Genomic DNA, 22,265 nt, shown 5'->3' with positions numbered 1-22,265 from the left:
CAGCATCACGATTAATCAAGGCTTACCTAGACTTGAAGCTTTCTTTCATGGCTTTTGGTTCTTCAAAACTTATCATAAGTTCCTTTTTTTGATTGGTGGGGGGCAGAGACTGAGAAGATTGGAAGAATTTTAAAAGATTATCCTAAAATATTCTAGAGCTTCCTAAGTCTCTAAAATAAAAATATGCTCACTGCTCTTAATTCTCTTGTGTGTGTGTACGTGTGTATAAAGAATAAAAATAACAACAGAATATAAAACCTATTTATATACAAATTACAATGTGATTGGAACATTCAATGTTTACTATTAAAAGGAGGATTCTTGTTGAGACTGAATTAGAAAGAGTGGTTAACAGGCCTCATCGAATTAATTTGCATACATTTTCTAATTTAGCAAACTGGAGAGAAATCCTCTTCATAGGTTTCTTGACATTTCATGTGGGCGGTTTTACTTGGATGGTAGCAAGTCAGTCATTTGATTCCACCAAATTAGGCAGGGTATTAGGTTACTGAAAAGAAAAACAATTAAGAAAGGGGTAAAAAAGGTGGGGTGCTTGAGGGGACTGACTCATCTGACTGTCCCAAGTAGACTCCATAAGTATGCAGCTGAAGCATATATTGTAGATTTAGTCTTCATTCTTAATTACCTTTAGAAATTTTTCAATACTTCCCACTATTTTAACAATCTTGTAATTCCTATGTGACTTACAAGGACTCAACAGAGCAGAGATAAATGTTACTTCAAGGCACTACCCAGGACGCATCTGCCATTTTAAAATGGAATAAAAGCTCTCTGGAGATGATATACCTTCTTTGGTGGTCATCAGTGAACCTGCCGGCATCTCCCTTCTCTCCCCTCCAGGCACATGGTAAGGTTGCATCTCCTTGCTCCCTTGAAATGAGGAGTGGCCATGTGACTGGTTCTGAACACAGGGTGTGGCCAACCTGACACGTGTCACAGTGGAGCTTGTGTGACTTGTCAGTGCTCCTTCCCTTGCTGGGGTGACCACTAATGTTACAGAGGGTGAAGGCACCATCGGTGGGGTCCGTGGGTGAGAGCGACAGGAGCAGGGTATCTTGCCAAGCGGGGGTGGGCACGGAGCATCAGAAAGAAATGAGCTGTGTTACTACGCTGAGCCACTGAGGTTTCAGGGTTGTTATCCATCATCCAGCCCGTCCTCACTAATATACCTGCCTCGCCAGGAAAAGATAGAATCCAGGTGGTGAGTTTTTTGCAAAGACAGAGAGACGCAATACGCTGGGTGGCACAGTAAAATTTATTTGTCTTTATGATTTACACACAGTAATTAAACACACAAAAGACCAAACACGGTCAAGATGGCCATATGTAGCTTCGGAAATGACTGGTCCCAGATCACGCAAACCTTCATTCAGCTTAGAAATGAGTTTCTTTTTAATGGTTTTAATCTTTTTATTCAGTCCCCAAGGCTTGTACAGTTCAGTACAAATGTTTCTGCTATTTTGTTATCGTCAGGCACATGATGTTTACCAATTCCCAGGAAATAAGTGAAATCAACAAAAAAGTCCTGTGACAATTGAGCACGTTTTCACAGGAATAAATTTGATGAGCTTATTACAGTTTGATACAGTTTAGCTATCAGACCTACATATGAAACATGAAACAAATTGCATTTGTTTTAAGGATTTATTTCTTTTAAAATATTTACCACGCTTTTTTGTGCAAGAGTTCCATTGATTTCTTTGGTTTTAAACATTATAGCTCCATGTGATCTAAATATAGTTTTATTTGTACCAAACATCAGGAATAAAAACATTAAACAAAATTTCAGAAGGTAAAAATGGAATTATTGCTTCAGTATAAAAAAATGTCTGGCCCATTTGGGTACTATTGCTATTATTGCTTTGCTTCTATTGGAAAACTATCCTGGAAATCAAGGAATGTACCCCCATAGCTCCCTGCTGAAAGTATAATTTGGTTGTACGTTATCATCTATTATTAATGTGCCCTACCTTCACCAAAGCTATCCTGATCTCGTCCTTAAAAACAAAACAAAGTGAAACAGCATAAATAAATAAGCTTACGTAGGGGATACAATAAATAAGCTACCAGAAATAAGAATAAAGAATATTGTAACATAAAGCCCTTCGGTGCTGTACAATTAAACAATGGCTTCAGATTTTCAAGGTCTCTAAACACAGCTTTTGTTTTATAACACAGTTTTAGTGCTGGTATGCAGCTGACAGATCTAGAGAAGAATACCTTTCTGTTGTTTTCATTACCTAAGAATGAAAACATAGTGGCTATAGTTGTAAATTCTGCCCTGTGGAAATTTACTAGATAGGTACCATTGTCAATTTTGGACCGTTGCCTAGTTGTAGAGCACAAATCTTAGGGATTAAAAAAAACCCAATAATAATATTCCTTCAATTCTTAGTGGTTTCTTGGTCTCCAGAATAGTTATAGAAACAAACAGGGAAGAAATCAGACTCAAAAGTTTTGCTGCCTTCTTTTCTTCGCATCCATTGCATCCAGAATGGGTTGTCTTTTCGCCGTGTATCGTTGACGAAGCTCTTCTATTTCTCGTTCCATCATGGGGTCCAGTGCTTTTAACCGCATCTGTAGTTCTTCTAGACTTAGATTTTTTAACTAGAAACAAAAAAAAGTGAAGATATCAATACAGTATAAAATTATCTACAATAGGCTAAAATCTAATGGGGTTTAGCATGGATATTTCAGCAAACTCTCTACAACGTCTTTGAAATATGGTTCAATAACTAAAACAGGAATTCCTTCACTAAAGAACCAAAAAGCCACGCCTTATAAGAATCTTAAGTAATTCTGCAACAAAAGCAATAAAAAAACCTCTGCTTTTAGGAAAGAACAAATGAGAAAAATAAGCAGATGAAAAGTATTAGTTTTTTAAAGAAGGGCAGAAAAACAAATCCACCATTGCCAACACACGGACTTTCAGGATATGCTCCGGATATATTCACTCTAACCTCTCACATCCTCGCCAGCTCTGGAGCACTGTCATAATTGTGAACACTTGCAGAGATCACCCAAGAATGTGACAAGATTGAATGCAGGTTAAATTACCCATTCTATCCTGCATTTTACCAATTGCTTAAATTTTTTTTTTTTTTATTTATTTTTGGGACAGAGAGAGACAGAGCATGAACGGGGGAGGGGCAGAGAGAGAGGGAGACACAGAATCGGAAACAGGCTCCAGGCTCCGAGCCATCAGCCCAGAGCCCGACGCGGGGCTCAAACTCACGGACCGTGAGATCGTGACCTGGCTGAAGTCGGACGCCTAACCGACTGCGCCACCCAGGCGCCCCCCAATTGCTTAAATTTTAAGTACTTGGTTAATCAAAAAATTAAATTACCTAGAATACTTCTATCCCAAACATTTTGATACAACAAGGTTTTTAATTTATGCCTCAAAATATCCCAAGCCTGATATATTAGTGACGAGTAAATTCTGACCTGCTGGTCAATTTGAGAATAAACTATCAGCTTTTCACCACATACATTATAGTTTGATGATGATGATGTGATTTGACTAAATGATCTAGTTTGACCATAGTGATTCAGTTCAATTACTCTGGCTTCCAGAGACAACACTAGCAATCCTTTACTGGTTTTCTGTATAACAGGAGGTGAGAGGCCTCAGGTCAGGGGGATGAAATCCATTCTACATAACAGGATCTGTGGCATGCTGAGCTTTACTGTAATTATTTATATATGAAAAAAGCAGGGAGCCTGGATGGCCCAGTTGGTTAAGGGTCCATCCTTGGCTCTCAGGTCATAATATCGCGGTTTGTGGGTTTGAGCCCTGTGTCAGGCTCTGTCCTGATAGCTCAGAGCTTGGAGCCTGCTTTGGATTCTGTGTCTCCCTCTCTCTCTGCCCCTCCCCACTCACGCTCTGTCTCTCTTTCAAAAATAAATATACGTTAAAATTTTTTTTAAATGTGAAAACAGCAAGATATGGATTATCTCCTGAGAAACATATTTTAAGATGCCCTGAAATATATAACCTAACACTTGGGCTTTATCTTACTAACATTTAAAAAAAGTCTAAAACTTTGTCTCATTCAGAAACTATTAAAGCAATGGTGGCAGGTAAGTGGTTTTAAAAAATCTGTTAAACCACAGTGATTTACAGAATGCTATTACATATTCAGCATCTTGGTAGGTACTGTAAGGAAAGCAAAGAAGCACTGAACTATTTCCTTGCCTTAAGAAACTTGCAAATTGGGGCACCTGGGTGGCTCAGTCTGTTAAGCGTCTGACTTTGGCTCAGATCATGATCTCATGGTTCATGGGTTGGGGCCCACATCAGGCTCTGTGCTGGTGGTGCAGAGCCTGCTTGGGATATTCTCTCTCTCTCTCTCTCTCTCTCTCTCTCTCTCTCTCTCTCTCTCTCCCCCCTCCCTCCCTGCCCCTCCCCTACTTGCACTCTTTCCCTCTCTCTTTCTCTCTTAAAAAAAATAAAGGAAACTTGCATATTAGTCAGAAGGGTGAGATCAGCAACTAGAAACATGTGGGACTGACACAAGACCCTACTGCATATAGTACAGATTGATTGCAGTGAGAGGTTCTTAAGTCCATGAATAAGCTTCTCATGTACCCAATTTCGCAGGTTCAGTGTACATTTTCCTGGGGACAAATTCTATTGCTTCTTGCTTTTTTTTTTTTTTTTAAACAGATTCCCAACAAAAAGAGAGAAGCGTCACTAAGCTGATCCCTTTTAGGGGAGCAGGGACCATGCTGGTCCTTGAAAAGGGGGTTATCTCAGAGATGAGCAGGGCCCTGAGGAGGAAGCTCCACCATGTTGAGGAAGGACTATGGTTGCTGCAGAACCAAGGGCTGGTGGGGTCCCAAGCCAGGCAAAGCAGGGTTTGGACTTTAGGGAATCATGATCTGCTCCACAGCAGGAGAATTCCATGAGAGTAATTCAGACTTGGTCTTAATATGATAACACTTGCAGCAATTTTTTGTTTTAATAAGAGAACTGTCTTTGGTTATTTTATGAGCCAAATCAGAAAGTGCTCTCATTACTTTATAGTCAACATGTCAATTTTAACCAAAAATAGCATTTTTCAGCTTGATCCTCCACTTTCCTCACCTTACCTGGCCCTAAATTACTCTTGGTTCTAAAAAATCCATTCTCACTGAAAAAGGTTTGTCACCACTGAGGATACTGAAAAGAATGAGTCACAGACTCTGAAGTAAATTCAAAAGAGGCGTTCCAAAAATATAGGCATGACAGTGTTACGGGAAAGAGTATGTGGGCTCCCAGGATGATGATTCTGTTTTTAAAAATTTTTTTTTCAACATTTATTTATTTTTTGGGACAGAGAGAGACAGAGCATGAACGGGGGAGGGGCAGAGAGAGAGGGAGACACAGAATCGGAAACAGGCTCCAGGCTCTGAGCCATCAGCCCAGAGCCCGACGTGGGGCTCGAACTCACGGACCGTGAGATCGTGACCTGGCTGAAGTTGGACGCTTAACCGACTGCGCCACCCAGGCGCCCCCCAGGATGATGATTCTGAAGGTGAGTACCACTTGCCTTGGTGTATGAAAAGTTCTGGTGTATACATATATAGAATAATATATATATACAATATCCCCTGTCATAAAAAGAAGCTACCTTACTATATCACACCATTAGAGGCATTTATATTATCATGCATTGTATTTTATCATATTCTTCATTAATTTTTAGCCCAAGTACTAATCATGCCACTATTAATATGGATAAATATGTTCAAATCTCTGGGAGGATAAAGAATAAGCCAATAGGGGACTTCAGAACTTTCTGAACTGGACGAACAGGTGATGGGGGAGGGGGGGATGAAGAACCGATTAGACACCACACAGGGCCTTGTTTCCCTAAGAAAGACGGGGCACCTGGGTGGCTCAGTCGGTTAAGCATCCAACTTCAGCTCAGGTCATGATCTCGCGGTTTGTGAGTTCGAGCCCCGCGTCAGGCCCTGTGCTGACAGCTCAGAGCCTGGAGCCTGCTTCGGATTCTGTGTCTCCCTCTCTCTCTGCCCCTCCCCTGCGCGCGCGTTCTCTGTCTCTGTCTCTCAGAAATAAAAAAATGTAAAAAAAAAAAAAAAAAATTAAAGAAAGACACGTCCGGGTGCTGTCTACATGAGATCCCATTTCACTTTTGTCTCTCTTTCAGTCCACACTAATCTTCCCATCTCTGAATTTCAATATAACATTCATAATTTAAACAACACAATTTAGTATTTGATTCTAAATTTATTTATTATTATTTTGCAATTGACTTTTATGAATGAGTTTCAGGTCTCCCTGTCAGATATTCTAAAAAATATTTAAACTTTAGATACTGTAGGGGCGCCTGGGTGGCGCAGTCAGTTAAGCGTCCGACTTCAGCCAGGTCACGATCTCGCGGTCCGTGAGTTCGAGCCCTGCGTCGGGCTCTGGGCTGCTGGCTCAGAGCCTGGAGCCTGTTTCCGATTCTGTGTCTCCCTCTCTCTCTGCCCCTCCCCCGTTCATGCTCTGTCTCTCTCTGTCCCAAAAAAATAAATAAACATTAAAAAAAAAAAATTAAACTTTAGATACTGTAAACACGGTTAGAAACTATCAAACTGTACTGCTAAATACCATGGCATGAGGGTGGGTAAATAGAAATACTGAAAAAAATGATTCAAAGGAATGGGTTACTCTAAGATTAGGAGAAATAGCATCAAAGCAAAGGAAAACAATTTTTGCATTAAGATATTCCTGTAAATATCTTATACTACCTTACTGGGGCAAATTACCAACAGTTTATAAATATTATATTACAGTAATGGACCAAATTCAGAGAAAGAAGCTACTTAGAAGAAAGTTTTCCTCCTCTAATAGACTTGCATATTTTCAATATGTAAAATGTGTGACGAACAGGTCTGTGATGTTGGAGAATCATCCAGGACTGTTAGGGAATTAGATGTTCCATATAAGAAAATTTATGAAGTATCTAAATCTTAGTTTTTTAGGTGGTAAAAACTTGGTTTCAACCGTTTTGAAGAGAAAATCTTTATGAAGTACTTTACAGAATATGCCGGCTTCTAAAGGAGAGGACACAGGACCTAAAGCAATCTTTCCTTAATGATGAATCCCCATTATTAATTTCTACTACTAATCTATGCCATGTATTAATTTCCTCTCTCCTTTTTGGCTTTTTTTTTTTAAATTATTATTATTATTTTTTTTAACGTTTTTATTTATTTTTGGGACAGAGAGAGACAGAGCATGAACAAGGGAGGTGCAGAGAGAGAGGGAGACACAGAATCGGAAACAGGCTCCAGGCTCCGAGCCATCAGCCCAGAGCCTGACGCGGGGCTCGAACTCACGGACCGCGAGATCGTGACCTGGCTGAAGTCGGACGCTTAACCGACTGCGCCACCCAGGCGCCCCCTTTTTGGCTTTTTATCTTCATTTGAGAGAAAGCTATCAGCTCCTTTTCATGACCCTCATTAGACGGATATCATTCTCTCTTTACATAGTTTGTTCATCTATTGGGAACCAGAAAAGTGATTGAACGGTCCTAGAAAGCATTACACTAAATAAAAATAAATACGTTAATGAAGGCTTGAGGCTGTTTTAGGAAAGACAGAGCATGGTTTTAGTGCTGAAGCTTGTACCACCTGTTTCTAGTGTTTTTGTTTTTTAAAAAATTTGATTTCAGATTTGTGGCTCTGTAAGGTTGAAGTTACAGGAAATCTGACATCTATGTAAGAAACATACATAGTTACATTTTCAGATGAGCTGTCAGAGAACTCCAGAGTACTCGTTTATTAAAATATTTATTGATAATTTCTATAGACCAAGCATGTGGATACAAAGATGAATAGAACACTCTACCTCCCACAGAGAACTTGCAATCTAGCTGGCAAGACAAGTCCACACACGGCTAATTGACTGAAGGATGGGTAAGCTGAGAAGATGGCAAATAGGACAGGGCAGAAGGGAAGCAGCATGAATAGAAATGTATAAGGTACCCAAATGCTCCATACTTTTGGAGACCTCAGCTGGCTGCTGGGATGTGGGGCGGATCCATGGGGGGAGGGGTCAGGAGAGGAGACAGAAGGAGACAGGAGACCTTTAAGCATGTTGCTACAAACTTTCTGTAGCGAAGAAGGAAATGCTAGATAATTGTGAACATAACTGGTGACATGATCATATATGAGATAGAAAAATGTACCTACTAGCAGGTATAGAAAATGGAATACCATGGGTTTGAAAATGGAGGCAGGAAGGCCTGTCAGCAGGTTACTGCACAGTCTGGTGAGAGGATGAGGCTTGGACTAGGAAAAAGGAAGTGGAGACTCAGAAGAAGGGAGGGATCTGAGACTTGGAAGTAGAACTGATAGGGCTTTCTTTGTTGACTGGTTGATTACGAAGGGTCAGGAAGAAGGAAGGGCTGGGATGATTCTGGCTTCAAGCTAGGGTGATGGGGTAGAGTTATCATTAATAAGGTACGGGAGTAGATCACATGGCATTTTAGTCCTGCTGAGTTTGAGATGTGAACAAGGCATCAAGGTGGAGACATTAGATATGGATTATAATTTGGAGTTTTGGAGTTCAGCAGAGAAATTAAAGCTACCGATTTAGGGAATCATCAGCATTTAGGCTATAACCGAAGCTCCTGATGAGGATCAGATTATCCAGGACAAGGTTTTCTCCTTGATCTTACGATCTATGGTATCCAACAAAAAATAATCCCCAAACTGTAGCCTTTGTTGCCAGAGGCTCTTCTCGTTTTGTTAATAGAAGAGAAATATCAGTAGATTTCCAAATAACTGGATCATGGTGTCATCTAGACAAAAAAAAAAAAATGTGAATCTAACTGGTAGAAGTTTTTACTTTTTATACAGTGGGTATGATTTTAGACATGCACTTCTGGCTGAGTTCTGACTTATGATAAATCCTAATAACATATATTTAGCATTCTGCATTTCTGTAGCTACCAAGCCTCACAGGCATGAAAATGATTGCGGGGTTGGGAGAAATGGGGCAGGAGCAGCTTTTCCAAGCTCTTGGAAAGCACTACTGCTCGATGGCTTAGTAGTAAATAGGGTCACAAACCAGATAAAATTTTATGGAGACTCATAATGACAAACATGGTCCTGTAATATTAAACAATTCCACTATCATCCTTTTAAAATGCTAATCCAAATGAAAACAATTTTGGGGGCTAATGAGGATAATACAAGAAGGAAAAGTTGAGCTTCCTGAATTAATATTACTGTGACAGAAGCTTCAGTCACTAAAATTAGCTTTCTTGAAAATCTTCACAAAAAGGAAGGGAAATCACTTCAGAATTTTTATGTTTATGGATCAACAGAGCTTGTGGTAAATTGACTTGAATTTATATATTTTTAAATATAGCAAAGAAATGTTATTTATGAACCATCTTTCTCCAATACAAGGAACACAAAGTAGCTATATTACCATAGCCATCTGCCAGATGACTAATTCCAAAATAAATGCAGAGTAAACCATAGTTGTCAGTTTAGAGTTCTGCAAGTGAAGTCAGTGAAGAGAATTTTAGGTTATGCGTACATTGTGGTTATGGCTGTATGTGAACAAATGCATAAAAATGAATAACTCGTCTCGAGATGGCTTTTATATGTTGTAGGCTAATTCTACTTAATAACATTTGATTTTGAATTTAATGGTAACACAGAACTTGCACAACGAATGACGATTCTTAGATTTTCAGATCTTAACATTCTGAGGGAAAACTGTAGTTTAACAACTGTGACGAACATCAAGGATATATAACTTCATTAAGTGACTAAATGAGTGGACGTGCGGTAACAGGAAGGTCTTATCAGCAAAGACAGAACTTCTTCAAATTCACAGCCACAGAAAAGGAGATGAGTTTCAGGACAATACTGTTTTATTACCCGAGGCATGTTTTTCTATTCACAAGAATGTCTGCTTCTCTTGAACATTTGAAATGACAAGTATCAGGGGGCAAGACATATTAAGGACAGAGAAGAAAATCAATTGCCATAAAAAGAGTTTAAACTGAGGTCAGGTAAATTGAATCATATGAGCCTCAGAGAAACACTTTGTGAATCTGGGATTATTAAACACCACTGCATATGAACAAACCATTGTTTAACAGGAGCATAAACTAGAAGGTTGGGTTATGAGTTAAACCTCACACAATCTTACTGCAAATGAAAACCTCAGAAATGATCTATTTTAGCTTCCTTATTTTGGGTGAGAAAACGGGAGCCAGCTTGCTCAAAGTTACAATGTTGGTTGATGGCAGCGATACAATCTGACCTCGAGGCCAATGCATTTTTTCATTATAACAACTTTGATGCATATGTTTTTTAACGTTTACTTATTTTTGAAAGAGAGAGAGAGAGGTAGGGAGGGAGAGAGCGTATGAGTTGGGGAGGGGCAGAGAGAGAGGGAGACACAGAATCCGAAGCAGGCTCCAGGCTTTGAGCTGTCAGCACGGAGTCCGATGCAGAGTTCGAACTCATGAGCTGTGACATCATGACCTGAGCTGAAATCGGTTGTTTAACCGACTGAGCCACCCAGGCGCCCCAAGTTTGATACTTTTAATTAGCACTGCCAGAGTGTTCAAAATGTTACGACACCATGAATGGGAAGGGTGTGGTGCTAAGAAATTTCCAGGGTCTTCAACCTGAGCTGAAAGGGAAAATAGCTGAAAGGGAAAATATTCAACTAGGAAGATCACAGTGAAGAGAAAACCTTGCATATGATATTTTTATAAAGCAGTTTTTTTTTTTACAATGAAATAAACTGCAAAAAGTCAGCAAAAGGTAGAAATACCATTTTCCTTAAGTTTCAGGACACTCGGTAGACTAGGACTTCCCACCTCTTATAGAAAGGCTGTTTAAAACAAGTGAAAGAGTTTAAATAAAAACCCTAACTTTTAAACAATAATTAGAAGAGCAGATGGATTGCTTGTAAGTTAAACAAAAAAGTCAAAACCACTTTTCAATAGAGGTCAGCATTTGTTTGAAAATTGGTATAGTTTGGGACATAAGTGACAGCTTGACCACGCAGCCCATTTTGTTAATAACTGTCCTGGATTGTCACATTCCATCCAGGAGGTTGGGAGGATTACAGATCACTACCCAGCAAAACCATATTTCTTAGTAGCCCTTAAAAAAGAAAAAGCAAGTCCAAATAAATGATATGCAAATGAACAGCTCCCTTACTTACTAGCTCTTGCCTGACGCAGGGGCACAGACAACACAGTGGTGTGAGAAGATAGAAGGTAAGATTAAATCTTAAAACTGATCGTTTTGATAGCTCACTCTTTTAATCGTTAGAATTACTTCTGAACTCTATGAGAACCAGAAAAGCTTCTAGTTACTGACCAAGAAGAGGTGTCAGTAACGTCAGAACTTTCTGCAAGTTTATGTATCCAACCTAGTATAAAAACCTAATGGGGGCGCCGGGGTGGCTCAGTCAGTTGAGCGTCCGACTTCGGCTCAGGTCATGATCTCGCAGTTCGTGGGTTCGAGCCCCGTGTCGGGCTCTGTGCTGACAGCTCAGAGCCTGGAGCCTGCTTTGGATTCTGTGTCTCCTTCTCTCTCTGTTCCTCCCCTGCTCACGCTCTGTCTGTCTCTCTTTCAAAAATAAATAAAGATTAAACAAAAAATTAAAAAAAAATGTAAAAACCTAATGTATTGTATTCAAGTGATAAGAGTGAATTACTTCCTAAAATAGTATCTTAAGAGCTCTCTGAGGAAAACACTTAGATTTTTATATTATTTTGTCAAAAACAGTTCCAATTACATGAGAGGTTTTTTTCAAAAGTCTTACTCTCTAAAAACAGCAGAAATAAGATTATGAAGTTTTAAAATGCATAAATGTGATAACATTCAAGACTCAACGGGTCCATGAGTTGCTGGTATAATCAGTCTGTCAAAATAAACACGACACCGTCACGATGAAGCAAATGGTCTTATATGTTAATGTTAACACATTTAGTCAAATAGTCAATCAAGACAATCCTGTACAAGGTTTGCTGTGTTTACTGGGAAAACAAACTCTTCCTAGCAACTGTTTAAATCTCACAGATGCTACAGACCTTATTAGTGGCTTGTGATTAAAAAAATATGGATTGTTAATACCGTATCCTGACTCATCTATTCTCCCATCTGCTAGCAATTCTAACAATATGAACTATCAACAGAATGGCTAACAACAATAATTTTCTATGGCAATTTTGATGCTGAACTGCCTATAGCATTTTGTAAGATTTACCAGTGCATGCCTCAGACTGTTCGGAGCTGTTTGTGGCCTGGAGCAGTATACCCCTTTTCCCCCTAATATTCCATCGTAGCTCAAATTTTTACTGTGTTGAATGGAATCTGGTTCGGTTTTACAAAACACTGTTCACAGAGGCTGCCACACTCATTTTGCTAACAGTGAGAGTGGGAAATGCACCAAAATACTAGCAAAAATCCAGTCAAATCTGCCGATTAGTTTAGATATATATAAACAGGTAAGGGGCCTTCTTCCCTAAGACTGAACAACAGGGATCATAGGTGCGACACTTGTTCAAAAACCATTGAAATACCAATGTATTAAGGCATTTCCTGATTTCATTTCCAGACTGAGAAGAATACACAAACTCTCAAGTCAATCCAAACTAGTATGAAGCCTGTTAAAGAAAGACATACAGATACATTTAAAATATGGAATAATAGGGAGTTATAAAAATAACGAAGACTGTGATAATTTCACACTTGACACACTAAAGAATAAAAATGGAATTCTTCACTGTAAAACATGCCCTTAAAAGCTACATTCACATTAATCTACTAGCAGAACCTTCTTCCCAAAACAGACACTATTTGGAGAGAGAATTACATGCAACCTTGTTTGAGCTGAGTGGCCCCTGTCTACAGCTGACTGACTAAATGACTATAAATATTTCAGGACTCTAAAGAGAAACTGCCATGAAGCATTTGTTTAACCTCAGGGCATCTAAAGTAAATTTAAGACACTGAGATTTTATTTTCATTCCCAAAGAAAAGGGAGAAAACCACTTCTTGTGGATATCAGTGGAGGAGAAGAGAAAAGTGCTGACTACTAATCATTTACAATGTGTTAGACACTGTCCTACGCTCTGGGCATGAAGTCATTTAATCCTACCAATTACCTTATGGGGTAGATATTATCAGCCCTATTTTAGAGGTCAGGACACCAGGAGAGCCCAAGTGACCCACCACAGGTCTCTCAGCTAGACGTGTTCATGCAGGCACTCACAGCCCACATCGAACCCACTAATAGAAGTTGGGATTGGAGTCTACTAAGAGCTGTTTCCTAGGTCTCCCAAGATCTACAAGCACTTCAAAATCCAGAAATCACATAAAACAGTTCCTGACAGATTGTTCAGAGATTAAAAGTAGGGAAGCACTGCTTTTAAAAATCCCAGCTTTCCTCTCAATGGAGTATTTTATTTATAAGTTATTGTTGTATTTTAGCTATAATCGGCCTTATGAAATAAGTGATATGTTTAAGCATTTTTAATTTTATCAGCTCTCTAGCAAAATAAATGCATTCCTACATTGTGATTTGGGATAGACACCATCATTTTATCAATAAGAGAAATGCCAAGACAAAACCAACAAGACATGTCCCCTTGATACAGAAGCAAGACTTGGCTTGTGCCCATTCGGATTGTCCGCCCGATGCTTTGGTGTTGTGTTCAGCTGGGATCTCCCCATGAGCTGCAAGCTGGTAAGCATCCCTATCATCACCCTGATCTGGAGAAACTTGAGCCACCCATGTGAAAAAGGAATGATGACATTTCAGTTGCATTCCTTAATGGCCGCTGAATACCTGTTCCTTCTATGCTTTTCAGTTTCTAGTAGTAGTTTTGTCTGCTAAAAATATCAGGGAGGAGTTCATTCCTGCATAGCCCTGTTATACTGTAAGCTGCTCTAAAATTCTAGGCCCAATACAACAAAATCTGAGTAACTTAAAACCAAATTACTAATTAAATCTTTCCAGATCTATTAAGGGCCAGATGAAGAAGTTCTATTAGCTTTGATGCCTTCTCTTAGCGATTCCGATGAATACTTTGAATATCTTAAAACATTGATTAAGCCATAAATGAGATTAACAAATTGAGTGATTAACTTTGTTTATATATTTTATTTCTTTACAAATTAACTTTATGACTAGTATGGAAGATAATAAACATTTACAAAAACAGTCCTTGGGGAGGCTGGGTGGTGCAGTCAGTTAAGCGGCTGACTCTTCATCAGGGCTTGGGTCATGATCTCGCGGTTCATGGAGTCGAGCCCCACGTCGGGCTCTGCGCTGATGGCACGGGGCCTGCTTGGGATTCTGTCTCTCTTTCTCTCTGCCCCTCCCCAACTTGTGCTCTCTCTCTTTCTCTCAAAAATAAATAAACATAAAAATATTTTTTTAAATTACAATTTTTTTTTTACAAAGTCCTTAAAATATATCTGTAACTAGTTTATTGGGCAGTCAAATCTTTGTGTAACCATTGTATAAACTTAAAAGAGTTTCATTTTTCTCCACTCATACTTTTTCAGCTGTACTAGGCCAAATTTCCCTGACACATCCCTTAAGGAATCTTGGACAGATCTCACTGATTTCTGGTCACTTTTAGTTATTAAAAGTCCAGGCTAATTATAAACTTCAATGTCATATTAATGATAAACTTTGTTCATTCCCTCAGTATGGGCTTTCACAGACCAAGAGGCTTACAGTGGAAAGAGAGGATGCCTGCATCTAGAACCTTCTTCCCATCTCTTTTCAAGGTCTAGCTCCTCTGGTGCTGGGAGCTGGGAGCTGGGAAGGAAACCGGGATCCTGTGATGGGAATGGTTACTTGTTGGTGGAAGGAGGTTTTAGTCCTGCTCTGGTTTGGTTGATTACTGGTGGTTTGTGACTAAGGAGTGTGTGTGGATTTCCTGACAGGGTGGGCAATACTATCGTGGTGCTCACCCCTCTTGAGAGCAGCTCTCTGGGTGAGGTATTGTCTCCTCTGGCCTGGAAGCCCCCTTGGCAGCATTATGATGTCTGACCTCCATGTTTAGAGCCACAGAGATTGCAGAGGTTGTTCTCTATACTTTCCAGGGGCCACCAGGACCCAAGGAAAGGGAGAGGTACCCTAGTCTCTTCTTTCCTAGAATACGCCAACATGACCCCGGTTACCCTGCAGGCCTTGGCTCCACCTACAGAAGTCTGCTACCTACAGAACTCTTTGCGAGAGACACGGACATCGCTCTCTTATTCCAGGCATCTTTTCCTTATGTCTATGTTAATATGCCCCCCAGACTCCCAGAACTTCCCCACTGAGTTCTGCTCCAGTGGCACGTCAGTGGGTTTGCTGGTTCAATCAGCTTAGCGAGCAGCTGGCTGGGATGCTAGATGCCAGTCTCCCTTTCCTGCAGGCACCACCAATCTGTGACTGGCTCTCTGGAAGACATCCCTCCACCCCTGACTTTAGTCGAAGCAAGAAGAAAGCTACTTTCTTCTTCTACTAGACCACTGGATTGTGAATTCCATAAGGGTAGAACTTTCTCAATGGCTGCACCCCCAGTGCCTAGAACACTACCTGGAACAGGTACCTAATAAATATTTACTGAATGAAAGAAAGATGGTAGGGCTTTTAGTAAACCCCGGAGAGAGATGTCTGGCCTCAATTGTTGGTGGCTCTCCTCAGAATATGGGGTATTGGGGCGCCTGGGTGGCGCAGTCGGTTAAGCGTCCGACTTCAGCCAGGTCACGATCTCGCGGTCCGTGAGTTCGAGCCCCGCGTCGGGCTCTGGGCTGATGGCTCAGAGCCTGGAGCCTGTTTCCGATTCTGTGTCTCCCTCTCTCTCTGCCCCTCCCCCGTTCATGCTCTGTCTCTCTGTGTCCCAAAAATAAATAAACGTTAAAAAAAAAAAAAAAAATTAAAAAAAAAAAAAAAAAAAGAATATGGGGTACTGCAGTCTTCAGCTATGGTCTCTAGTGCTAATGTGTGGCAACAGGAAAAGTCCTCTTCAACACTGTGGCACATATCTTTTAACTCCAAAAAAGTAAAATAAAATAAAAAAGTGTGTGTGTGTGTGTGTGTGTGTGTGCACGCGCGTGCGCACTCACGCTATCAAGTAGGAGCACTTACAACTTAAGTAAAGGAAAAGGAGTATCTGGGAAAATCAGGGTATTATCCAGCATCTTTTGTTGATTCCACTACAGGATGGTCTCATGCTCCATTACATGTTTATTCTGCAAGCCGGATAATACATTTATTTTGATTCCGACTCATTCTTTTCCAGAAAAATGGCTTCTGTAAAAAAAATTCTTCAAAATGATAATAAACACCACAGTTTACTCTTTTGACAAACATGCATTGAATGAAGTGCCCTGGGAGGATAGAGTTCTTACCAATATCACCAAGAACAACCATTTGTAGCTTTCTACTGCAGCAGTTTCACAAAACTTACTCTGACGATTTAAATTCCTATCTTAAAGATGCAAAATTTACTTCGACAAATCTCTAAAAAGTTTAAAAACAGAGGTCAGCTGAAAACCACAAATCATGAAACTCAGGTCGCAATTTTTTTAAGTAGTGAAACAACACCTACAAATAAGCAGGTACCTCTGACTCTAGTTTTGAGGCATCAATCTACCACAGAAGAGGAATCATGGTCTGATGCAAATATGGCAAAATATTTTTTTAAAATTTAGCAAAGACAAATTTTGATCAAAGTTATTCATCCTTACTTGCCACATGGGCCTCAGAAAATAAAATTTACCAAAAATATAACATTTAACATAAATATTACTTTTAGATTGGCATGATTGGTGGCTGAAACAGTATCTTAAATTTCCCAGATATTAACATACAAATTCACGAATTCAATCAAAACTCCAGGAAGATATTCAGGGATTTAAAAGAATACACATCAGAGAGCTCCTATGAAACGTTAAAAGAAAAAAAAAATTCCTGCCTACTTTAATAACAATCAGTCTTATGCAAACTTCAAAGCAAAACCACTAACTGAGTAAAACTGAAGATGACAGCTTCTGCCCTTGTCCTTTCGTTAATAACTTTTAAGATATGTTCATAAATGTTATTAATCTAAGATAAAAGAAAACAGAAAATGAGATTAAGTGAACATAAAACTGGCTAAATTAAATGTGTCTTATGGGGGGGGGCATCAACTTTCAAACGTAATGTTTCAAACTTTTGACTTTCTGGTTTAGGGAGAGGACAGTAGTGTTTATGAGGTATGTCGTCATCTTAGACTCACAACTATTATGCATAAGTCACTGAAAATTAAGATGACAGTAATATGCCAGTGTCATTTGCAAGCAAAATAACTTAAGCGTAAAAATTTATAGCAAACTAAAATTTTTACACTTAGGGGACTACAGTAAAATGAATTTTTCATGAAGGCTTTTTTTTTTTTTTTGGTCTGAGAATGGCACCAAATTAGATTTTTAAAAATTGTTTTTGGTACCAACTAATTTAATAGAGAACATGGCATCAAACTTGTATTTGTAATACCACCTTGTAAAATGAGCACATTCCCAATGTTCCCAGAACTTTCCAGCGTGGGCTTGGAACAAGCTATCGCTATCATCTCTCACAGAGGCAAACACTTTTGGTGAGATCTTCCCTTGAACCAAACACCTGCTTGCTGAGTGCGCCACCACTAATGCAGACATGGGAACAGAAGCAAGAACAGGACATTGAGGGATTCACGTTAACTGGCCAATCTCACTTTGCATCTCCTGGGAAGCTAGGAGGTTGTGGTCTCTTGTGGAAACTTGGGGATCAGAATGTGAGCTCTGGCTTGAATACTATACATTAATATGACGCAGTTTTGCTAGCAAATCTTAACATTTTATTTTTCAGGATGAAATTTCACCTCAGCCTTAAATGGTCCAATTTTAATAAGGATAAAAGGAAAAATGCATCTTTAATTACTTATCAAATGAAAGACATACTATTGGTTTACCTCCTGTGGCAAAGTAACAAAAAAGCATATGGCTGTTAAATTCAATGTGCTCTTGAGGAACTTTCCGTAAAATGTTTTTAGCAAGTGACTGGCACATGCTGTTATTCAGAGGAGCGAATCCACTGGATGATTATCCTGAAATTATTTTGTATTAGTATACAGTATCACGTAACTTCCAATCCTTAAGAAATGACCCAACAGACCTAGTACCAACAAATGTCAGAATTCTCCAAAGCATTCTTAGACAAAAATATTGTGAGAGAAATTTCCTTTGCCTCATTAGATTCAGAGCAGGAGGAAGTCATTTTGAAAGATACTGCATGCAGAGGAATTACCTTCAAAGTGATTTAAATATTGCAAATATTGTAATCTGGTCTACACAACACTGTCCGTTTTTGGGTTCCCATGACACCCACCCCATTTTTAGTTAGGAAGATCCAGGTGAATGAAACTCTTCCTGCTCTAAGTTCTTTTAACCAAAATGCATAATCTTCTGTCAGGCAGGCCCACTCCAGTCCTGTGGTCACCAATCCGCACATCTCTCCTGCTCACCCAGAAGGAAGAAACAGGCACTGGCCCCTCCTCAGAGATAAGCTCAAGGCCTCCTCTCAACCCTACTCATTCCAGAGTCTTCTACATAGACCACCCTCACTCTCTTAGCCCATCTGACAGAAAAGCTGACTGTGCTTGACCATGCTGTCCAAGGAAGGAGAGAGGACTCTAAAATACTGAGGCAGTGGCAGATTTTGTCAGCTATCTCCTAGTTTTCTATAGTTTTTCAATCACTAGAAATTTTGTTTTTTATTGACCTTTAATGAATGTCATCCTGAATTATACCAACTAAAAATGAAGAGGGCAGATTTCCTACTAGGTAGTTTTGCTAGGTCAACAGCAGTGGGAGTTTCCCCATCCCCTGCCAAATCTCTGCTCTGAGTATAAAAATGAAGGCACTGTTTATTGATTTTTAAGTAGTGGGTTTTTAACTTTGCAGAATGATGAAGTACTGAATAATTGGTAACTATTTTGTAAAATCTCTTAAATCTCATTAAGAAATTAACTTATAGGATAACTGAGAGCAGCAAAAGTGGAAGCAGGATAGAATACAATGAAATCCTCCTAAATCAACTGAATTGTGACCACCGTGATTTCTGAATGGGTGAGCCTCTTTTAAAAGGTCAAGGGTAACATGAAAAGCTCAATTGGCTCAGCGTTAACAAGTTTACAAAGGAGGGGAATAGGTTTCCAGCTCAATCCCTGGTCCCTGAGAAGGCAGATGGGCCAATATCAGATCAATGGTGATTGGAACCGAGAAAGCATGACACCACTGAGTTCTACAGATAATAATTAGTGGCAGTTCCTGAACCCCTCTCAAAAGGGCAAGCTCTCAGTCGCTAAGGAAGGGCTAGGTCGCTGGCTATCGGCACCCTCTAGTGGCCAGATTTGGCACCACAGGTTGTCTGCCTTCTCAGAGCAGAGACCTGCTTCCATTTTTTTTTTTTTTTTAAAGCATAGTATACAGTATTTCAGAATCTTTTTTGGTTAGAGAAACAATCACCACTACCATTTCTGGGCTACAGGTATGTGGCCAACTACTTACTAGGTGTAAATTTGGAACCCCCAAAAGTAAGCTATTATAATGATTCAAAAAGAGAAAATGTTCTTCCAAAGGTATTTAAAATCTCGTGGGTGAAGCTACTTAAATGAAAAGATCCGGTCAGAACTTGGCTATTTATAATTTAATCTTCTGAAGGTACTTATTTTATAAGCAATATTATTTTATATATTGATTCATATCACTATAAATTTCATACACATCACAGCTCACATCTATTGAGCACATGGCACTGGCAGACAGTATGCTGTTAAATGACTCTGCTGTCATCTGAAGGGCACTGTTCTGTGAAACAGTACTGTTAACACCACCATTTTTCTGAGTTAAAATTGTCAGGGGCACCAAGAATTTAAACTTACCCAAGACACTTAGCTGCTAAAAGGCATGGCCAGGATTCGAATCCAAGGCAGCCTAATTTCAGAGCTGGCACTTTGAAACATTACCCTATACAGAGATACAGAGTTTACCAGCTGCAGTAATTTTCCCTCCAAAAGAGATGGTTTCTTAGAGATTTTTAAATTAGATGTAGATTAGCACAGAAACTTACAAGTCACTGATGCTTAAGTGGTAAGTGAAAGCCCTGTGCTAGCTGTGTTCATTTCTTATCACGCTTATTCAAGTGTGCTTTGGAGTCAAAGGGGAGCTTGTAATTGGCCAGGAGAGCCTGGGGTCTAATATTTTTCACATCATAATACATTTTAAAATATTTTACACTTTACATGTTTACAGACATATCAGATGGACCTCATAGTAATTCTGTGAAATGGGACAGATAACCTGGAAATAGGCATTATTCTGACTTTATAGATAAGATTAATGAGGTTTAGGGGCGCCTGGGTGGCTCAGTCGGTTGGGCCTCCAACTTCGGCTCAGGTTATGATCTCACGGTCTGTGAGTTCAAGCCCTGCGTTGGGCTCTGTGCCAACAGCTCAGAGCCTGGAGCCTGCTTCGGATTCTCTGTCTCTGTCTCTCTCTGACCCTCCCCCGTTCATGCTCTGTCTCTCTCTGTCTCAAAAGTAAACATTAAAAAAAAAATTAATGAGGTGTAGAATGATTTAGTGGCTTCCTTAAATAACACAATTTCCTCAAAATCTAAGATCTCAAATGACTGAATGTACAAGGTATTAGGCTAAGTCTACAATCTTTATCTTCTGTTACACGGAAAATAAAAATGAGAATTTTCACAGTAAACCGAAAGATGTTTTACTTATGCCAAAAATTTGGTTTCATATTATTTCTGCTTTGTTTACAAGAAATAATTTAATACTAATTACTATAGCTGAACTAGCAAAAATCCACAGAAGAAGGTAAATGAAAATCAGTAGGTAAAAAGCAATAGAAAAAAAAAAATAACAGCTCTGGATCATAAAATCCATACTAAATTGGGAGCAAAATGGCCCCCGAATTATGAGGTTAAGATGAATGATTATGCAAGCACTTAGCATTTTAAAATTCTTTAATTTTGTAAAGTACCTTCAAAAATGTGTTACTTTTTGATAACCCCTGAGAGATCATTAGGAGGCATAATAGCCTTTATTTATATGGCAGATAAAGAACAGATCAAAAGTACTATGAAAGAAAGCTATTACTTTTGATTAAAAGAAAGTAGCTTGTGATTCTCATAACAAGACAAAGCTCCAAGTTCTTTCTGAATAGAAAGCAATGCAGTGTAGAAACATTCCTGCCCACCCATCTTCCATACACTCTGATTTAAGGGAGGATTCATACCTCCCCTCTGATCCAAGGCCAGATTGCCAGGGGTGGTCTTAGAAACCTATCTATATGGTTCTCTTTCTTTGTGCACCATCAAACTCTTTAAGCATCAAAACTGAAATACTTTCCAAATACATCCTGTGTTAAACACAGCAAACCACCCCTCTAGTTGCCATACTTCTCTTCTCTTTTCTCCTCTTGAAAGTCAAACGTCTCAGATGTTGGAGAAAAAGTGTCTACTTTCTAAAATGGTAACCACACTTCAACTCACCTCACACTGTTTCTGCCCCCTCATGTTCTCCACACCACTCTTCTTAAGTCACTAAAATCAAATGAATTTTTATAGTTTTTATCTTGTTTGACCCTTCCCCCCCCCCCCCCCCCCCCCGCCAAGCTGCACTTCACACTACTGTTCACTCCCTCCTCCTCCTTCTTCAGGTCCTAACCTAGCAATTAGCAGGTGCCTAATAAATTCTTGTTCAATAAGCTAAAAGAACTAAGCATAAATATATCCCCATAGTCCAAGAGTTTTCCTAGTCTTGTAAATATCTTTTCAGGGTCTGCAGTTTCTCTTGATTCTGTTTAATTTTGAGGTGGAATTTTGCCTTGACCAGATACTGACAAGCTTGAATTCTTAGTAATCAATGTGTAATTTGTCTAAAGAGCTGCCTATCACAGACAAAAGAGTAGATGCTACTATTTTAGTAATATCTGCTAATAGTAGATAGTAACAAGGGATGATGCATCACCACCCTGGCTGTGACTCATAAATAATACATTAATAATAAGTGCCATTTTACATTTCAAAAACCACTGTGGAAGATTCTGTGTATCAATTTATCAGTGTTTATCATCACTATGGCACATTTAAAGGTATGCAGAACAATTCAATATTAATCATTAAAGACATTACTGTGATGGCGTTTCGTGATATCAGAATTCATCCG

The 22,265-nt window shown here is 39.3% G+C and overlaps 1 protein-coding gene and 1 long non-coding RNA gene across 2 annotated transcripts in view; one reads left to right on the top strand and one right to left on the bottom strand.

Annotated features, from left to right (window-relative positions):
- The first annotated feature begins 1,014 nt into the window (after positions 1-1,014).
- On the top strand, positions 1,015-15,714 carry LOC147571965 (uncharacterized). The gene is made up of 3 exons (XR_015246484.1): positions 1,015-1,222; positions 13,659-13,747; positions 14,718-15,714. It is a non-coding gene; the product is annotated as an uncharacterized LOC147571965 (long non-coding RNA).
- The window catches only part of STK3 (serine/threonine kinase 3), a 287,866-nt gene continuing 266,858 nt past the window's right edge, over positions 1,258-22,265 (bottom strand). The window contains exon 11 of the mRNA XM_086694926.1: positions 1,258-2,628. Within this exon, the coding sequence (XP_086551052.1) occupies positions 2,470-2,628 (159 nt within the window). The 3' untranslated portion in view covers positions 1,258-2,469. The remainder of the gene's footprint in view (positions 2,629-22,265) is intronic.

This window comes from Puma concolor, chromosome F2 (genome assembly GCF_028749965.1).
Source record: "Puma concolor isolate L17-30 chromosome F2, mPumCon1.1.hap2, whole genome shotgun sequence".
In the NCBI taxonomy this organism is placed as follows: domain Eukaryota; kingdom Metazoa; phylum Chordata; class Mammalia; order Carnivora; family Felidae; genus Puma; species Puma concolor.
This window is presented reverse-complemented; position numbering and strand designations above follow the sequence as displayed.